The sequence below is a fragment of the Hemiscyllium ocellatum genome, chromosome 13, assembly GCF_020745735.1.
Source record: "Hemiscyllium ocellatum isolate sHemOce1 chromosome 13, sHemOce1.pat.X.cur, whole genome shotgun sequence".
NCBI classification, from domain to species: Eukaryota; Metazoa; Chordata; class Chondrichthyes; order Orectolobiformes; family Hemiscylliidae; genus Hemiscyllium; species Hemiscyllium ocellatum.
The window spans coordinates 5100269-5120023 of NC_083413.1; the positions used below are offsets into that span (position 1 = coordinate 5100269).

The window sequence follows — 19755 nt, forward strand, 5'->3', positions numbered from 1 at the left end:
AATCCTCCCACTTCCTCCAAACTAAAGGAGTTGCCATGGGCACCCGCATGGGCCCCAGCTATGCCTGCCTCTTCGTAGGATATGTGGAACAGTCCATCTTCCGCAACTACACTGGCACCACCCCCCACCTTTTCCTCCGCTACATCGATGACTGTTTCGGCGCTGCCTCGTGCTCCCACGAGGAGGTTGAACAGTTCATCAACTTTACTAACGCCTTCCACCCCGACCTCAAATTCACCTGGACTGTCTCAGACTCCTCCCTCCCCTTCCTAGACCTTTCCATCTCTATCTCGGGCGACCGACTCAACACAGACATCTACTATAAACCGACTGACTCCCACAGCTACCTGGACTACACCTCCTCCCACCCTGCCCCCTGCAAAAACTCCATCCCATATTCCCAATTCCTTCGTCTCCGCCGCATCTGCTCCCAGGAGGACCAGTTCCAACACCGCACAGCCCAGATGGCCTCCTTCTTCAAGGACCGCAGATTCCCCCCAGACGTGATCGACGATGCCCTCCACCGCATCTCCTCCACTTCCCGCTCCTCCGCCCTTGAGCCCCGCTCCTCCAACCGCCACCAAGACAGAACCCCACTGGTTCTCACCTACCACCCCACCAACCTCCGTATACAACGTATCATCTTCCGTCATTTCCGCCACCTCCAAACGGACCCCACCACCAAGGATATATTTCCCTCCCCTCCCCTATCAGCGTTCCGCAAGGACTACTCCCTTCGTGACTCCCTCGTCAGATCCACACCTCCCACCAACCCAACCTCCACTCCCGGCACCTTCCCCTGCAACCGCAGGAAATGCAAAACTTGCGCCCACACCTCCCCCCTCACTTCCCTCCAAGGCCCCAAGGGATCCTTCCATATCCGCCACAAGTTCACCTGTACCTCCACACACATCATCTATTGCATCCGCTGCACCCGATGTGGCCTCCTCTATATTGGGGAGACAGGCCGCTTACTTGCGGAACGCTTCAGAGAACACCTCTGGGCCGCCCGGACCAACCAACCCAACCACCCCGTGGCTCAACACTTTAACTCTCCCTCCCACTCCACCGAGGACATGCAGGTCCTTGGACTCCTCCACCGGCAGAACATAACAACACGACGGCTGGAGGAGGAGCACCTCATCTTCCGCCTGGGAACCCTCCAACCACAAGGTATGAATTCAGATTTCTCCAGTTTCCTCATTTCCCCTCCCCCCACCTTGTCTCAGTCGGTTCTCTCAACTCAGCACCGCCCTCCTAACCTGCAATCCTCTTCCTGACCTCTCCGCCCCCACCCCACTCCGGCCTATCACCCTCACCTTGACCTCCTTCCACCTATCCCACCTCCATCGCCCCTCCCCCAAGTCCCTCCTCCCTACCTTTTATCTTAGCCGGCTTGGCTACTCTCTCTCATTCCTGATGAAGGGCTTATGCTCGAAACGTCGAATTCTCTATTCCTGAGATGCTGCCTAACCTGCTGTGCTTTAACCAGCAACACATTTTCAGCTGTGATCTCCAGCATCTGCAGACCTCATGTTTTACCACTCCGGTCCTCACCCTGCTCCACTCCGGTCCTCACCCTGACCCACTCCGGTCCTCAGCCTGATCCACTCCGGTCCTCACCCTGATCCACTCCGGTCCTCACCCTGATCCACTCCGGTCCTCACCCTGATCCACTCCGGTCCCCAGCCTGACCCACTCCGGTCCCCAGCCTGACCCACTCCGGTCCTCACCCTGATCCACTCCGGTCCTCACCCTGATCCACTCCGGTCCTCACCCTGATCCACTCCGGTCCCCAGCCTGACCCACTCCGGTCCCCAGCCTGACCCACTCCGGTCCTCACCCTGATCCACTCCGGTCCTCACCCTGATCCACTCCGGTCCTCACCCTGCTCCACTCCGGTCCTCAGCCTGACCCACTCCGGTCCTCAGCCTGCTCCACTCCAGTCCTCACCCTGCTCCACTCCGGTCCTCACCCTGATCCACTCCGGTCCTCACCCTGATCCACTCCGGTCCTCACCCTGCTCCACTCCGGTCCTCACCCTGACCCACTCCGGTCCTCACCCTGATCCACTCCGGTCCTCACCCTGCTCCACTCCGGTCCTCACCCTGATCCACTCCGGTCCTCACCCTGATCCACTCCGGTCCTCACCCTGATCCACTCCGGTCCCCAGCCTGACCCACTCCGGTCCCCAGCCTGACCCACTCCGGTCCTCACCCTGATCCACTCCGGTCCTCACCCTGATCCACTCCGGTCCTCACCCTGATCCACTCCGGTCCGCAGCCTGATCCACTCCGGTCCTCACCCTGACCCACTCCGGTCCTCACCCTGATCCACTCCGGTCCTCACCCTGATCCACTCCGGTCCTCACCCTGATCCACTCCGGTCCTCACCCTGATCCACTCCGGTCCCCACCCTGATCCACTCCGGTCCTCACCCTGATCCACTCCGGTCCTCAGTTGAATGGCCTAGCCTTGTTCCAGGGGAACATTACTCAATGTAAGAAATGTTTGTTAATTAGTCCAGGAAACACAAAAAGCTGAAGTAATTAAATTAAGAATTTTCCCAGAATCCGTTGGTAAACATTGATACATGCCAACGACCTCTCGTACAGGGACACCAATTATCCATCTTTATCCTTTCATTGTGGGTGGCACGGTGGTTAGCACTGCTGCCTCACAGCGCCTGAGACAGCGGGTTCAATTCCCGACTCAGGCGACTGACTGTGTGGAGTTTGCACGTTCTCCCCGTGTCTGCGTGGGTTTCCTCCGGGTGCTCCGGTTTCCTCCCACAGTCCAAAGATGTGTGGGTCAGGTGAATTGGCCATGCTAAATTGCCCGTAGTGTTGGGTAAGGGGTAAATGTACGGGTATGGGTGGGTTGCGCTTCGGCGGGTCGGTGTGGACTTGTTGGGCTGAAGGGCCTGTTTCCACGCTGTAAGTAATCTAATCTAATCTTAACCCAGTATCATTTTGTTTGCATTCAATTGTCCTATTTTTATGACATTTTCAAGATCTTCTTTTGCTATTTTTGTAAAGTCCTTCAAAGAAGGACAATACACAGAGGACATCTGGCAATACTTACTGTTCCATCGCATTGCTGGAGTTACATTCAGAGACAAAAAAAATGTCACGTGGGTGCGTCATTTTATTTCAGGCTAGAGTACAGCAATGGAAGCATAACTACACTGGCAATTAGCTTAAAATGATCCACAATTCATTCCCTTGTCTTATTGAGAAGTAGGTGATCCACAGTAAATATTGATTGACCATCCGATCCTAACCCACAGAAGAGACTAACTCAGTGTAACTATGCAAGGTGCATGCCTCAATATGAACTACATTGGTTTCCGTGATAGTGCCTGGATAAGTGTGGTCAGTGGAATGACTTTCCTCATTCCTGAGGAAGGGCTCATGCCCGAAACGTCGATTCTCCTGCTCCTTGGATGCTGCCTGACCTGCTGCGCTTTTCCAGCAACACATTTTTCAGCTCTGGTCAGTGGAATAGCTGTCCATTGTTGGGCAATTGAATATGACGGAGAGCAATGGTTTTCAAATGATAGCAGTCCAATACAGGGCTATTTTGATCAAAATTATAACCTGAATCACCCTTTTAATCCACGGGAGTTAGAATTAGATTCAGAATTGTCATATATATTCAAACCCAGAAGTACAGGAGTGCAGTGAAACGTTTACAATGTGGCCCCTCATGGCACTATTGCAGGTGCAAAGTACCTAGGTACAATTCTTAGACACAAAATAGAGAAATAAAGAAAAATAAGTCACATTGGCTCACAGTGATTCATGGTATATGTTGGAAAATAAGAAATAAAGTTAAAAGGATAAACACGACAGTCAGATAAACAGATTACAGATAAACACTACACTGCAGGAGATCAGCACAGAGGCTTCCACACCTGGTCTGACCGGGATCGCAATCCTCTGATTCCCCCCCTCATCAAACCCCAGTCCATTGTCCGTCTCCCTGATCCCCCCACCCACCAGACCCCAGGCCAACATCTGTCCCTGCTCCGATCCATGCCACCAGCCCACTCCACGCCACTCTCACCCAGTCCGGGCCTCCATTCCACTCCACTGTCCTCCACTCCAGACTCTCAGCTCACTCCACTCCAGACACTCAGCCCACCCCACTCCAGACCCTCAGCCCACTCCACTCCAGTCTCTCAGCCCACTCCACTCCAGACACTCAGCCCACTCCACTCCAGTCTCTCAGCCCACTCCACTCCAGACACTCAGCCCACTCCACTCCAGACTCTCAGCCCACTCCACTCCAGACACTCAGCCCACTCCACTCCAGACCCTCAGCTCACTCCACTCCAGACACTCAGCCCACTCCCACTCCAGTCTCTCAGCCCACTCCACTCCAGACACTCAGCCCACTCCACTCCAGACACTCAGCCCACTCCACTCCATACACTCAGCCCACTCCACTCCAGACTCTCAGCCCACTCCACTCCAGTCTCTCAGCCCACTCCACTCCAGACCCTCAGCTCACTCCACTCCAGACACTCAGCCCACTCCACTCCAGACACTCAGCCCACTCCACTCCAGTCTCTCAGCCCACTCCACTCCAGACACTCAGCCCACTCCACTCCATACACTCAGCCCACTCCACTCCAGACTCTCAGCCCACTCCACTCCAGTCTCTCAGCTCACTCCACTCCAGACACTCAGCCCACTCCACTCCAGACACTCAGCCCACTCCACTCCAGTCTCTCAGCCCACTCCACTCCAGACACTCAGCCCACTCCACTCCAGACACTCAGCCCACTCCACTCCAGACACTCAGCCCACTCCACTCCAGACTCTCAGCCCACTCCACTCCAGTCTCTCAGCCCACCCCACTCCAGACACTCAGCCCACTCCACTCCAGACTGTCAGTTGTTCCTCTCTGTCGGTGCTGTTTGGAGGAGCAATTGTTGTTTAAATGTTTGCAGTTTTTAAAATCTCACTTCGCCCAGATAGTAAAACGATAATCACCTTCATTGGTTTCTAATTTTTCTCCATATCTTTGCGGTTACAGCCAATGGCAGTAATGTTCGTTGCTAGATGTCTTCTATGTGCATTCTCTCAGAAATGCTGCTAGTGTAGGAGCAATAAATGCAACTTTAAAAAGTAGAAAATTAATGGAACGTTATGCAAAATAAAGAAAAAAATGATGGTAATGGTTATAGCATGGCAGAGGTTATGAGGAGGAAGGCCAAGTTCCATAGTGAAAGATTATTGAACATTGTAGATAATCCCAGTCCAAGATGGAGAAATAGCTGAGGCTGGAAAAGGAGATATAAAGATAGAACAAAATAGAAAATGTCTTGGGTACAGCAGGTAATCAGGAAGGTTAATAAAATGGGGGCCTTATTTCAAGGGAGATGGAAAAGAAGAGGAGGGAACTATTTTTAAAACTGTACAAGGTGCTGGTGAGACCACATCTGGAATACTGTGAGCAGTTTTGGTCCCCTTATTAAAGGAAATATATTATTTCATTGGAATCAGATCAGAAAAGTTTTGCAAGGATGGTCCCTGGTCTGGAGGGATTGACTTCTGAGCGAAGATTAAACAAGTTGGAAGTGTACTGACTGGAGTTCAGAAGAATGAGAGGTGATCTCATTGAAACATGTCGGGCCAATGCTGAGAGGATGTTACCCCTCATGGGAGAGTCTAGGACCAGAGGGTACAGACTCAGAATAAAGGGGCCACAGTTTAAGACTGAGATAACGAGGAATTTCTTCTTTCTCAGAGGGTTCTGAGTCTTTGGAACTCCTTGCCCCAGAGAGCTGCGGGAGCAGAGTCCTTGTGTATATTTAAAGCTAAAAGAGATGGATTCTTGATCAGCCAGGGAATTGAGGCTTACGAGGAAAGGACAGGGAAGTGGACATGAGGAATGTCGGATCAGCCATGATCCTATTGAATGGAAGAACAGGCTAGAGGGGCCGAATGGCTGACTCCTGTTCCTATTTCTGATGGTCTTATAGCCTTATAACTTTGCGTGAGCATGCTTTGTGGGAATGAGCATGTTAAAAGTGCTCTGTACTTTTGTGATGTTAATAATTATGTTTGAGGTATTTGTGGAATCTTTAAGGGTGTTGTAATTCAGTGTTCCCCAGCAGGGAGCAGCACTCAAACATTGCTGGTCAGAGCCCGGGAGACATCATTGTCGCCCTGAATCACTCAGTTACATTTCCTTTGGGAAACTGTTGAATCCTGACAACTCGAGTCTGTCTGTCCTTTGGGAGCAACATAAGGATGTTTAGGAGCAGAAGCAAGTTCAACTAACGCGCTCATTTCTGAATAATTCATTGCCCTCCCCACCCCAGCCATCCTATTGTGACTCCCAATATTACGCTAGAAATTGAGCCTCATGTTGCCTGTTCTCTCAGCACAAAAACAAGTGGACAGATCAGCCAATCAGGGACCAACATCCTGTGCAAAAAAAATGCCTGGAAGTCATCTAACATGACCTTGGGTTGACCAGATTTTTATACATTCCCAGTGACTTCCCCAAGCAAGCATTATGCCCTTTACATGGGTAAATCATTGGTCAAACCCCTGTCTGAGACCGTCTCATTTAGCATTATGTTGGGGTGGGAGCTGGGCTGAAGACCTGTTGGTAGGAATATCGGAACAGCAGTAGGCCATTCAACCCCTCAAGCCTTTCCTCCATTCAGTAAGATCATGGCTGATTTGTGACCTAACTCCATTTATCTGCCCTGGGTCCATATCTCTTGACAACCTTGCTTAATAAAAGTTAGTCTATCTCAGATTGTCTATCACAGCGTTCCGAAAGCTAGTGCTTCCAAATAAACCCTGTTGGACTATAACCTGGTGTTGTGCGATTTATAACTTTGTCCAGCTCAGTCCAACACTGGCACCTCCACGTCAGATTTTAATGTAACGGCTGAATTAGCATCAACTGCTGTTTCTCAAGAGAGCCCAGACCTTCACATTCGGATACTGATTAGGAATGATCAGCCATGATCATATTGAATGGTGGTGCAGGCTTGAAGGGCTGAATGGCCTACTCCTGCACCTATTGTCTATTGTCTATTACTCTGTGTGTGGAGAAGTGCTTTCTAATATCTTATGGCCTGGCCTCAACTATGTTCCTGGTTCTAGGATCTTCAACCAGTGAGAATAATTTATTTTTAATCTACCTGTCAATATCCTGAAGATCTCAACCAGATCATCCCTTAACCTTCCAAATTCTAAAGAATAAAGGCCTAATTTTAAACATAGATTAGCCCCTGCAGCCCTGGAATCACCTTTGTAAATCTGGGCTTAACTCCATCCTCATCCTACATATTTTAATACATTGCCAAGTAGACACCTGCAAAACAAATAGATCTAAATTATATAAACATCCAATGCATTCATAAATTTTAATGCAAATACCTGACAAATTGTGATTTATAATCTTACCAATTCCAAAGGCGAATGGTCCCAAACAGAAAGGTGTGGGGGGGGGGGGGGGACAGCAGGGAGAAGGTCTTACAAGGACTTTGAAAGTGAAGACCATAGACTTAAGGGGTGAAGATGGCTTGGGACTATTAGCATTGGACTGTTAATCCAGCGACCCAGACATTGCTCTGGGGAACCAGGTTCACATCCCATTATGGTGGAATTTGAATTCAATTTTTAAAAGTCTGGAATTAAGAGTCTAATGATGACAATGAAACCAATGTCAGGAAAAACCCCATCTGCTATGCCCTTTAGGTAAGGAAACCGCCAACTGGGATACACATGACTCCAGACCCACAGCAATGTGCTTGATTCTCAACTGCAATCCGCTGGGAGGGGGAACAGGCAATAAAAAGGTGATGCCCATATCCTGTGAATTAATTTTTAAAAAGACCCCAAACTGCAGGTGCTTATGACAAACACAAGGTCTGTTAGCACACTGTCGATATAGTCATCAGATCAGGAGGTTGTATAACACCATAAAACCATAAGACATAGGAGTGGAAGTAAGACCATTCGGCCCATCAAGTCCACTCCGCCATTCAATCATGGCTGATGGGCATTTCAACTCCACTTACCCGCCTTCTCCCTGTAGCCCTGAACCCGCCTTGTGACATCAAGAATTTATCAATCTCTGCCTTGAAGACACTTATGTTCATGGTGCAGTGCTATCATCCTACCTCTAGACCAGGAGGTCAGACTTCAAACTCCATCTGCATCAGAGATGTGCCATACTATCTCCGAGCAGATTGATTGGGGGAAAAATATCAGGTCTTTGTGTGCAGACACTTCATTGTTCAAACCTGACCTGTGCCGAGAGAGCCATGAAATGTTGAAGGAAGCATGAGATGAAACTGGGAAGCACTTACATAGCTCTTTTAGAAATGCTTCCTTTCAAATAAATCTCAGCTTCTTACAATGGTCCAAATATGATTCAAAAGGACTGTGATTTTGAGAGATTAAATGTAATCTTCTTCCAAAATAATGTGGCACCTATTTAAAATATTGAGCCTGTAAAAGGCTAAGTAGCTTGTCAGAATTATAATAATTATTAGAAGAGATTTAAAATGCATCTCAGAACATTGTGACTGGCATTATCAGGTGGAGTAATTGGCTTAAGAAGTGGGTTCAGCAATAACTGTGCAACACAACGTAAACTTGTAATTTACAGCGTATGGATTTCAGCCAAGGTGTATAATTTATAAAGGAAAGCCATTATTTCTTCCCTGATTTCCCTTTGGAAAATGCAGCGTTAACGCAAGAGATTTACTTCAGGGTAGTGTAGCTCTGCACTCCATGTGACGGTTGCCACAGCAATATCAGACAGCAGAATCACACAGATGACCTTGCTTTGTAAGAGTGACTTCTAATGGAGCTCAGCTCACCAACATTCTGCAATAAATGGCAAGACACTGCGAGTGAAATGAGCTCTCAGCTTTATCTCACTGTTTAATGACCCATTGTGCAAATGAACAAAATCTCCAGTATTTTGTTTAGCTATTACAACTGCTACCCTGCTCCATGGCAACCACATCAGAGTGACCTTGCTTCGCCAGTAATATTAATTTGCTGTAATTGGATCTGTAATAAAATCTACAAAGAGTGTGCGGGGCAGACAGAGAGAATGGAAGAGAAATAATGGGAGCAGCGATGGCACAAAATGCTGGAAAGTGAGTGAACACGAGTCCAAAAGAAACACAATGACAGAAATGAAGATGGAGAACAAAAGCACAACATAATTAATCTGAGAGAGAGAGAGCAAGAAAATGGCAAAATAAAGCAACAGAAGTTAAACATTAGTTTATCCTGGACCCAATCCCTGAATAGAATTGTTTTGCTTGGGAGCACAGTGTTCTATAATATTTAAGTTTAAAATAATATCTTACAAGTTTATCAGCCTGATGTAAAAGTGAGTGACATTCAATATCAAAACCCAGTCTACAGTAATTGATAAATATGGTGCAGACTTGTACATCCCTAAAGGTATTTCGAGGCTTATCATGTTAGCAATAAATAATAGAAGCAGAAAGTATTATATTATATTATATTATATTATATGATAATGTGCTTGCTCCAAATGAAGACTGCTTTTCTCTAATCTTGATCTGTATTGTTAAATATTACTGACTGGAGCATATTATGTATTAGAAAGTATTTAGCATTAACAGGTAACAAGACTGAGTGTTTTAACACAAATTTGGAAAGCCTACACCTGCATCAGAACAAGCAAAAGAAAAAACATTCTATATTTTTATTCTTTCACTTATGCTCTCCATTGTGTTCTAAGTTCTGATATATCTGCATCGCATTTTAACTGAACAGTGAAATAACTCCACAGTGGCTGGTATCGCATCATCAAATCACCCCTTTATTTAGAGACGGAGAGTCCTGGACACTGATCCAGCTCCCTCAGAGCCAGCTCTCAGAGTGAAGAGAACTCCTGATACTCCTGTTTCTACCTGTCAGCCAGGGCTCCCTGATGGATCCAGACTAACAGCTCCAACCAGGGAACTCAATTCAATGAGGTCAACATGACTGACCTCATTGCAGTCACTACATTCCCCACCCCGGGATGTCTCAGCCCTGGTTCAGGTAACTCCACCTCCACCTCCCCCTCTGCCTCTGATCCGGAGCGTCTTGGAAGAAATTCATTCCCCTCTTCAGCCGGCAAAATGCATCGAGGCAGCAACATCCACCATTTCCATCTCAGATTCCGAGGTCGCTACAACAATTGGTGAAGGGATTCTGGAACATTCAGAAAAGCTGTCGAGGAACTGAGCACGTTTTCCTGCCACCCCATTTGTGAATTTGCAGCTTTCATGTGGTCCACATGCTTGTTCAGGACCGTCGCACCGACCTGGACTTTATACGTCACCTGGGCATTGGTGGAAAAGTGCCAGAGTTCCAGCGAGGGCAGAAATTATCATGAACAGCTCCCCCAAATCCGTAGGAATGGCCAGGTAAACCCTGGACTCAGTCCCATGTTGACTGTGTCAGTCCTTTCATGCACTCAATGTTCTTAGCGATTGTAGATGTCCTTTCAAAGTGGTTGGGACGTGCATAGAGTTCATTTATCAAACGTGGAGATGACGATAGAAATCCTGTGAGCATTGTTTGCAATACACGGACTCCTGGACGTATTGGTCACCGATAGTGGGTTGTCATTTAGCAGCGGGGAATTTGGGTATTTCCTAAAGTTGAATGGTATTCTCAGGATCCAATCCAGGCCACCAGACATAACTTCTTGCCAACATCTTCATTTTGGAAGATGCCAGTTCAGACCAGTATCTGGCAGTGACCTTTGCTCAGGACAATCACTCTTGCTCCCTGTAATAATATGCTGTACTCTCTAGTGATCTGGTCTCACTGGCCCATCACCACCAGCTGCTTCAGTTTTGCCAGGACCCGATCTTTCTGCGTCTGAAATCTGATATTGTCAGCTGTGACTGGAAATTTGTCCTGAAAATTAAAACCAATAAGTCTCTTCCAGTGACAGTACCTGTGGTGATGGAGCTGCCAGGGTGAGGTGACTCAATGTATCCACAATTGGTACTTGGTCTCCTGGACTGTGTTCCGACTTATAATTCCACACCCTCAGTATTACAGCCCACCGCTAAAGCTATGGGTGACTCTATTTTGTCCTCTTTAGGTAAATTAGATTAGATTAGATTTCGTACAGTGTGGAAACAGGCCCTGCGGCCCAACAAGTCCACACCGACCCGCAACCCACCCATACGTATACCCATTACCTAACACTACGGGCAATTTAGCATGGCCAATTCACCTGACCCGCACATCTTTGGACTGTGGGAGGAAACCGGAGCACCTGGAGGAAACCCACGCAGACACGGGGAGAACGTGCAAACTCCACACAGTCAGTCGCCTGAGTCGGGAATTGAACCCGGGTCTCTGGCGCTGTGAGGCAGCAGTGCTAACCACTGTGCCACCGTGCCGCCCAAATCTAGCAGGGGTTAGTGATCTGTTGTTATTGATAATTTATATCGAAAAAGATATTGTTGGAACTTCCTGACTCCAAATCTGACAAACTTTCCTTGTCTCTCTGGCAGTATTTACACTGTACATTAGCCAAAGTCCTGAATGCATATGCTATTGGGCATTCTGCTCTGTCGCGCCACTAATGAGCTAATACAACTCCAATGCTGTACGGGGAGGCATCACTTGTCAATACCAGATCTCACTTGAGATTACAGTGTGCTACACCGTACAGGGTGATAGCAGTCTCTTCACTTCCCTGAAAGCTGTGGCTTGGCTCATCGACCATTTCCAAGGCTGACCCCTTTTTAAGAGTTGTTTCTAGGGGACCAGGATGGAGGCCGGGTTACGTATGAACTTTCCGGAATAATTAGGCAAAAATGAGGGCTGCAGATGCTGGAGATTAGAGTCTAGATCAGAGTGGTGCTGGAAAAGCACAGCAGGCCAGACAGCATCCGAGGAGCAGGAAAATCGACATTTCGGGCAGGAATCCTTTCCGTAATAATTCACCAGCTCCAGGAAAGATCTAAGCTCCGGTACAGACATGGGAACTAGGGTACCTTTGAACTCCCTCACTTTAACCTCCAAAGAGTATAACCCAGTCCTTCCTCAGCACCTGCCTACGGAACCGACTGATCCCGCACAGACTCCGGACTATGTTCAGACCAACACAGTTTGGACCCAACCAGGACAACCAGTACCTGCAACAAATCCGAAGCCTCCAGCAACAGACCTCCCTCCGGATCGTCCGCTTCATGCTCACAGCCATGTGCCGCTACCTAAATTCCCTATAGTCAGCCCTGCCCCAGCTCAGGACAACACTCTCCCAGACCTGCAAAGGACCTTTGCTGTTCTTCATCCTCAGAAGAATCCATACACTAAATAAACAGTTCTTTCTATCCATATTGGAAATTAAATACAGTAAGTATCAAAAAACCAAGGATATATTTCCCTCCCCTCCCCTATCAGCGTTCCGGAAAGACCACTCCCTCCGCAACTCCCTTGTCAGATCCACACCCCCCACCAACCCAACCTCCACTCCCGGCACCTTCCCCTGCAACCGCAAGAAATGCAAAACTTGCGCACACACCTCCTCCCTTACTTCTCTCCAAGGCCCCAGGGGATCCTTCCATATCCACCACAAATTCACCTGCACCTCCACACACATCATCTATTGCATCCGCTGCACCCGATGTGGCCTCCTCTATATTGGGGAGACAGGCTACCTACTTGCAGAACGTTTCAGAGAACACCTCTGGGACACCCACACCAACCAACCCAACCACCTCGTGGCTCAACACTTTAACTCCCCCTCCCACTCCACCAAGGACATGCAGGTCCTTGGCCTCCTCCATGGCCATACCATGGCAACACGACGTCTGGAGGAAGAGCGCCTCATCTTCCGCCTAGGAACCCTCCAACCACAAGGGATGAACTCAGATTTGTCCAGTTTCCTCATTTCCTCTCCCCCCACCTTGTCTCAGTCGCAACCCTCAGACTCAGCACCGCCTTCTTGACCTGCAATCTTCTTCCTGACCTCTCCGCCCCCACCCCCTCTCCGGCCTAACACCCTCACCTTAACCTCCTTCCACCTATTGCATTCCCAACACCCCTCCTCCCTACCTTTTATCTTAGCCTGCTTGGCACACCCTCCTCATTCCTGAAGAAGGGCTTATGTCCGAAACGTCGATTCTCCTGCTCCTTGGATGCTGCCTGACCTGCTGCGCTTTTCCAGCAACACATTTTTAAGCTATAACCCAGTCTTGTCAACTCTGTAATCCAAGTAGGTCACATGGGACACCTGGAATACAAATGTCTCCATTCTATGTCTGCCTGGGAGAAAAGTCATAAGGATTATAATCACGTTCTCAAAGTGCTCCCTAGTGGTCTTCCCTGTTATTAGCACGTCATCCAGATAAATGGTGACCTGGGGTAGACCTGGTAAAATGTTCTCCATTGATCACTGAAAAAGCTGATGATATCCTAGATGGCAGTGTTATATGTTGGTACAAACCCTTATGGGTACAAACCTGGCTGACCTCATTACAATCACTACAAACAGCCCAGATAGGTAAAACATTTACAGACACCCAGCAATGTTAGCTGTTATCTACTCGGGCAAAGGTACCAGAGCATAGTCCAAGCTGATTATATGGTTGAGGGAAGATTTGTTAATTTACAGCCAGTACCTATACCTGACCCCTGTGCTCTATACAAAATGACAGTGAATTATAGATGGGTTAAAGAGTGAATGATGATTTGGCAAATGGAGTATAACGTGGGAAAATGTGAAATTATCTATTTTAGCAAGAAGTATGGAATAAAAACATTTTATCTAAGTAGTGAGAGCTCTGAGATGTAGAGGGATCTAGGTGTCCTAGTGCATGAATCACAGAAGGTCAGTACGCAGATACAACAAGTAATCAGGAAAGCTAACAGACTGTGACAGTGTATTGCAAAGGGAGTTGAATACAACAGGAGGGAGGTTCTCCTTCAGTTACATGGGGCTCTGGTGAGACCACGTCTGGAGTTACGTGTACAATATTGATCATCTTATTAAAGGAAGGGCGGAAATATATTGGATGCAAATCGAAGAAGGTTTCCCAGAGTAATACCTGGAATGACTGAGTTGTCTTATGAGGAGGGTTGGATCTTCCTGCCTCGTATCCTCTGGAGGTTAGAGAGTAGGGATGTGAAACGCTCTGCCTGCAACAGTTGCAGTCTTGCCATATTTATGGACATTTAAACAGTGATTGGATAGGTATATGGATGAGATTGGAATAGTGTAGGTTAGATGGGCTTCAGATTGGTTCCACAGGTCGCGCAACATCGAGGGCCGAAGGGCCTGTACTGCGCTGGAATGTTCTATATTCTGTGTTTAGTAAGAGACAACTTGATTGATATATATAGATTCCAAGGGCTCCTGACAAGGTAGGTTTAGAGAAGATGTTTCCTCTTGTAGGAGAATCTAGGTGCAGCAGTCAGTGTTTAAAAATCAACAGTCACATTCTAAAGATTTTTTTTCTTCTGTCAAAAGGAAATGGGTTTTCAGAACTCTCTTCCTGAACAGATGATGGAAGCAGAGTCCTGGAGTATTATTAAAATTAGATCCCCTACAGTGTGGAAACAGGCCTTTCGGCCCAACAAACCCTCCAAAGAGTAACCCACCCAAACTCATTTCCCTATATTTACCCCTGACTGATGCACCTAACACTATGAGCAATTGAGCACAGCCAATTCACCTGGCCTGCACAGCTTTGGACTGTGGGAAGAAACTCACACAGACACAGGGAGACTGTGTAAACTCCACACAGACAGTCACCCGAGGCTGGAATCGAACCTGGGTCCTAGGTGTTGTGAGGGTGTAGCGATAACCGCTGAGCCACTGCGCTGTCCTGAACCATGGTGCCCCCCCTAAGGATATTAAAGCCGAGGTAGATAGATTTCTTGTTAAGCAATGGTGTGAAAGGTTATTGGGGGAGGGGAGTGTGCATTTAAAGTTACAATTAGACCAGCCACGATTTCAATGACTGGCAGAGCAGCTTGGAGATATTAAATAGCCACTTCTGTTCCTGGTTTGGATATTGATATGTTTGTCTCTTGGTATTCCCTACAGTGCAGTATGTCACTGCAGCAGTACACTGTTCAACACCCTCTGGCTCGGATTGTTCCTCCAATCATTCCATGTTCTTCAACCAAGTAAATTGGCTTGGTCTACAGCATTGTTCACGTAAAATACTCAAAAACTTCAGATAATATGGAATGAAAAACCGACAAATCCCACCCACTGCTTCCATAAAGAATGTACAATTTATATATAAAACTTGCCATGGATTTTATCTCCTGAAAATTAAGCTTGTAATTTCATAGAATCCCTACAGTGTAGAAGCAGGCCATTCGGCCCATTGAGTCCACAGCAACCCTCCATTGAGCATCCCACCAGACCTAACCTACATTTCCCCATAGCTAACCCAACTGGCCTGGACACCATGGGCATGTTAGTAAGGCCAATCCCATTTAACCTGCACATCTTTGGACTGCAGAAGGAAGGCCACACAGACATGGGGAGAATGTGCAAACTCCACACAGTCGCTCAAGGGTAGAATTGAACCCAGGTTCCTGCTCCTGTGAGGCAGCAGTGCTAACCACTGAGCCACCCAGAAAATAGTTCAGCAAAATGTCACAGGAGCTATATGTCTCCAGGACAAAAGGCCATACGAAACCCAGCCCCCATGAGGTGGAGGTAGCACTGGGTTGAGAAGGTTCCTTGGTTTTGAACATCAGGCTGTGTTGAATCATTGCTAAGCAACAGAATCATACACTCTCCATCAAAAACCCAACAGCATATAAACAGCATGAGCCTCAGGAACACAGTGTTTCTCAAACCTCTCCAAACAAATTTGTATGGTTACCCATGCTGTCTTGCTCATGTAAACTGAACATGGGGGGGGGGCACAAATTGAATCACTGATTCCAACCGTCACACTTTACCCGAGAGGATACTGGGCAGAAATTATATATTTTCTACAATGTGGGGTGGGAGGTTAAAAAAAAAACCCTCACACTTGAATGACCTTGAATCAGTCCCGTACATACTGAGTAATTGTGCTCACATTATACCCATTTATTTATATCGGTTATTGTATAACTATCAAAGTGTGTAGACATCAATGGTTTTGCAAAATTTGACATTGATTAAAATATATCGCACAATTTCCATTTCAAAATGTTTTTAACATAGTGCACTTCCGACCGCATTACAGAAGGCTTGGTCAATAAGGCCCTTCAGTGACTCACAGTGACTCAGCGGTTAGCACAGCACCAGGGATGTGGGTTCGGTTCTACCCTCAGGGTACTGTGTGTGTGAGGTTTACAGGTCCTCGCTGTGTCCGCGTAGGTTTCCTCCTACAGTCCAAAGATGTGTAGGCTAGGTAGATTAGCCATTCTAAATGCCGGGATGGGGTAGGGGAGTAGCTCTGGATAGGATACTCTTCAGAGGCTTGGTGTGAACTGAATAGCCTGTTTCCACACTATGGGGATTCTATGATTCAACCCTGGATATGGTAGCATCCCTTCATTTAACAGCCTACCTTCACTATTCTCTTTCCCATATTGAATGGTGTAATAGGATAGTGTTTGGACCTGTCTAAAGCACTGCATCACGGAGAGGAGGGTGTTTACAATGGGGGTGGGAGATGGGGTTCGGAATAGCAAGTGTAATTTTTCAAGAAGAAATGAAAAACTAAAGACAAATATTATTTCTGGAAGGGCTTCCTGGTGGTTCTGGGTGAATTGTTATAGAAAGGTGTTAAAGAAACATGTCACTTCCCTTCCTTTCTTATCAGGGAACACCGTGTCGCTCACAAGATGTTTCCTGTGAGCTGACAGAAGCTTAAAACCAATAAGTGCAACCCAAGGGATTTTCAGAAATTGTGTTGGCCAGCCGTCTAGCTCCAGCAGAATAAAATTGCTTTCCTTTTTCTTCCAGGATCAAGTAGACAACTGTACAAGCAACCCCTGTCACCATGGCAACTGCAGCAGCTCTGACGATGGCTATGTTTGTGTTTGTGAAGAAGGTTATCAGGGTGATACGTGTGATCAACCTCTGCCAAGCACTTTGACCCCGACCTGGGCGGAATCAACGCTGCCATGGCAACCCCAGCCAGCTGCAACGTCGTTGTCGTCCAACACAACCTCACCATTGTCCTCACCCTCAACCTCACCCTCATCCTCATCATCACCCTCACCCTCATCCTCATCTTTGCCCAAACCCTCATACTCCTCATCACCCTCACCCTCACCCTCACCCTCACCTTCACCCTTGTCCTTGCAGCAAACAGTCGTCACGCTGTCGCCATGGCAGCCGGAACCCGGACACAAAATTGTAAACCTAACGTGGGACGTCAAAGAGGTAAGAAACCCAACTGTTACACTCAGTCCATCTTCACCCTCAGTTCTGTCAGAGTTATTTCTCCTGGTTGCTTGGTGCTGGAGTGCTCCTCTCTCTAGAGTCAGTGAGTTTCAGGGATTTTTATCCAAGGCCATTCTGCCTCTCAGATCTCAGTGTACCTGCTGCCCTGAGAGGATAATGGCACCTACACAGAATTGGTATTGTGGCCAGGAGACCAATCCGTCTATTGTGCCTGCACCTATTCTATTACCCAGTGCTAATCTCCTGCCTTTTCCCTGCACACCATTTCTATCCAAATAAACTCTTCAATGCCCCTCTGGGATTTAAAGAAATTCATTCACAACATGAGGGCTGGACCTGCAGGTATTGCCCATCCCAAATTACCCAGAGGGCAGGTAAGAGCTAACCCCATTGCTGTGGGTCTGGAGTCACATATAGGCCAGACCAAGTAAGGATGGCAGTTTCCTTCCCTGATGGATGTTAGATGGGGTTTGCCCAGACAATCAACAAACGATTCAAGTTCATCATTAAACTCTTAATACCTGATATTTTGTTCAATTCAAATTCCAACATCTGCCATGATGGGATTGGAACTCAGGTCCCAGAAAACTCCGGTTTCCTCCCACAGTCCAAAGATGTGCGGGTCAGGTGAATTGGCCAAGCTAAATTGCCCATAGTGTTAGGTAAGGGGTAAATGTAAGGGTATAGGTGGGTTGCGCTTCGGCGGGTCGGTGTGGACTTGTTGGGCCGAAGGGCTTGTTTCCACACTGTAAGTAATCTAATCTAATCTAATCTAAAAAAAAATTACCTGTACCTTGGGATGAACAGTCCGGTGATAATATTACCAGGCTCTCACTTCCTCCTGCTACCTCAGTTGGAACATGCCTCTACAATGGCCCTCTTTTCCAAAACAGGTCCCAGTGGATTTGATAACATCTGTTGCTGCTAAACATGTTTCAGTCATTGATCTTGATCTCTCCCTCACCTCCATGTCTGCAAGTATACATTCATAGAGTCATAGAGTCATAGAGATGTACAGCACGGAAACAGACACTTCGGCCCAACCTGTCCATGCCGACCAGAAATCCCAACCCATTCTAGTCCCACCTGCCAGCACCCGACCCATATCTCTCCAAACCCTTCCTATTCATATATCCATCCAAATGCCTTTTAAATATAGTAATTGTACCAGCCTCCACCGCTTCCTCTGGCAGTTCATTCCATACACTCACCACCCTCTTCGTGAAAAAGTTGCCCCTTAGGTCTCTTTTATATCTTTCGCCTCTCACCCTAAAACTATGCCCTCTAGTTCTGGACTCCCCCAGGGAAAAGACTTTGCCTATTTACCCTATCCATGTCCCTCATGATTTTATAAACCTCTATGAGTCCACCCCTCAGCCTCCAACGCTCCAGGGAGAACAGCCCCAGCCTGTTCAGCCTCTCCCTGTAGCTCAAATCCTCCAACCCTGGCAACATTCTTGTAAATCTTTTCTGAACCCTTTCAAGTTTCACAACACCTTTCTGATAGGAAGGAGACCAGAATTGCATACAATATTCTAAAAGTGGCCTAACCAATGTCCTGTACAGCCACAACATGACCTCCCAACTCCTGTACTCAATACTCTGACCAATAAAGGAAAGCATACCAAACACCTTCTTCACTATCCTATCTACCTGCGACTCCACTTTCAAGTAGCTATGAATCTGTACTCCAAGATCTCTTTGTTCAGCAACACTCCCTAGGACCTTACCATTAAGTGTATAAGTCCTGCTAAGATTTGATTTCCCAAAATGCAGCACCTCACATTTATCTAAATTAAACTCCATCTGCCACTTCTCAGTCTATTGGCCCATCTGATCAAGATCCTGTTGTAATCTGAGGTAACCTTCTTCGCTGTCCACGACACCTCCAATTTTGGTGTCATCTGCAAACTTACTAACTGTACCTCTCATGCTCACATCCAAATCATTTATATAAATGATGAAAAGTAGTGGACCCAGCACCGATCCTTGTGGCAGTCCACTGGTCACAAGCCTCCAGTCTGAAAAACAACTCTCCACCACCATCTTCTACCTTTGTGCCAGTTCTGTATCCAAATGGCTAGTTCTCCCTGTATTCCATGGGATCTAACCTTGTTAATCAGTCTCCCATGGGGAATCTTGCCGAACGCCTTACTGAAGTCCACATAGATCACATCTACCGCTCTGCCCTCATCAATCCTCTTTGTTACTTTTTCAAAAAACTCAATGAAGTTTGTGAGACATGATTTCCCACGTACAAAGCCACGTTGACTATCCCTAATCAGTCCTTGCCTTTCCAAATACATGTACATCCTGTCCCTCAGGATTCCCTCCAACAACTTGCCCACCACTGAAG

The 19755-nt window shown here is 47.3% G+C and overlaps 1 protein-coding gene across 1 annotated transcript in view; it reads left to right on the forward strand.

Moving 5' to 3' along the window:
- The window catches only part of dner (delta/notch-like EGF repeat containing), a 311214-nt gene that overhangs the window by 100789 nt on the left and 190670 nt on the right, over window positions 1–19755 (forward strand). Inside the window, exon 2 of the mRNA XM_060834494.1 lies at window positions 16956–17378. Within this exon, the coding sequence (XP_060690477.1) occupies window positions 16956–17378 (423 nt within the window). The remainder of the gene's footprint in view (window positions 1–16955; window positions 17379–19755) is intronic.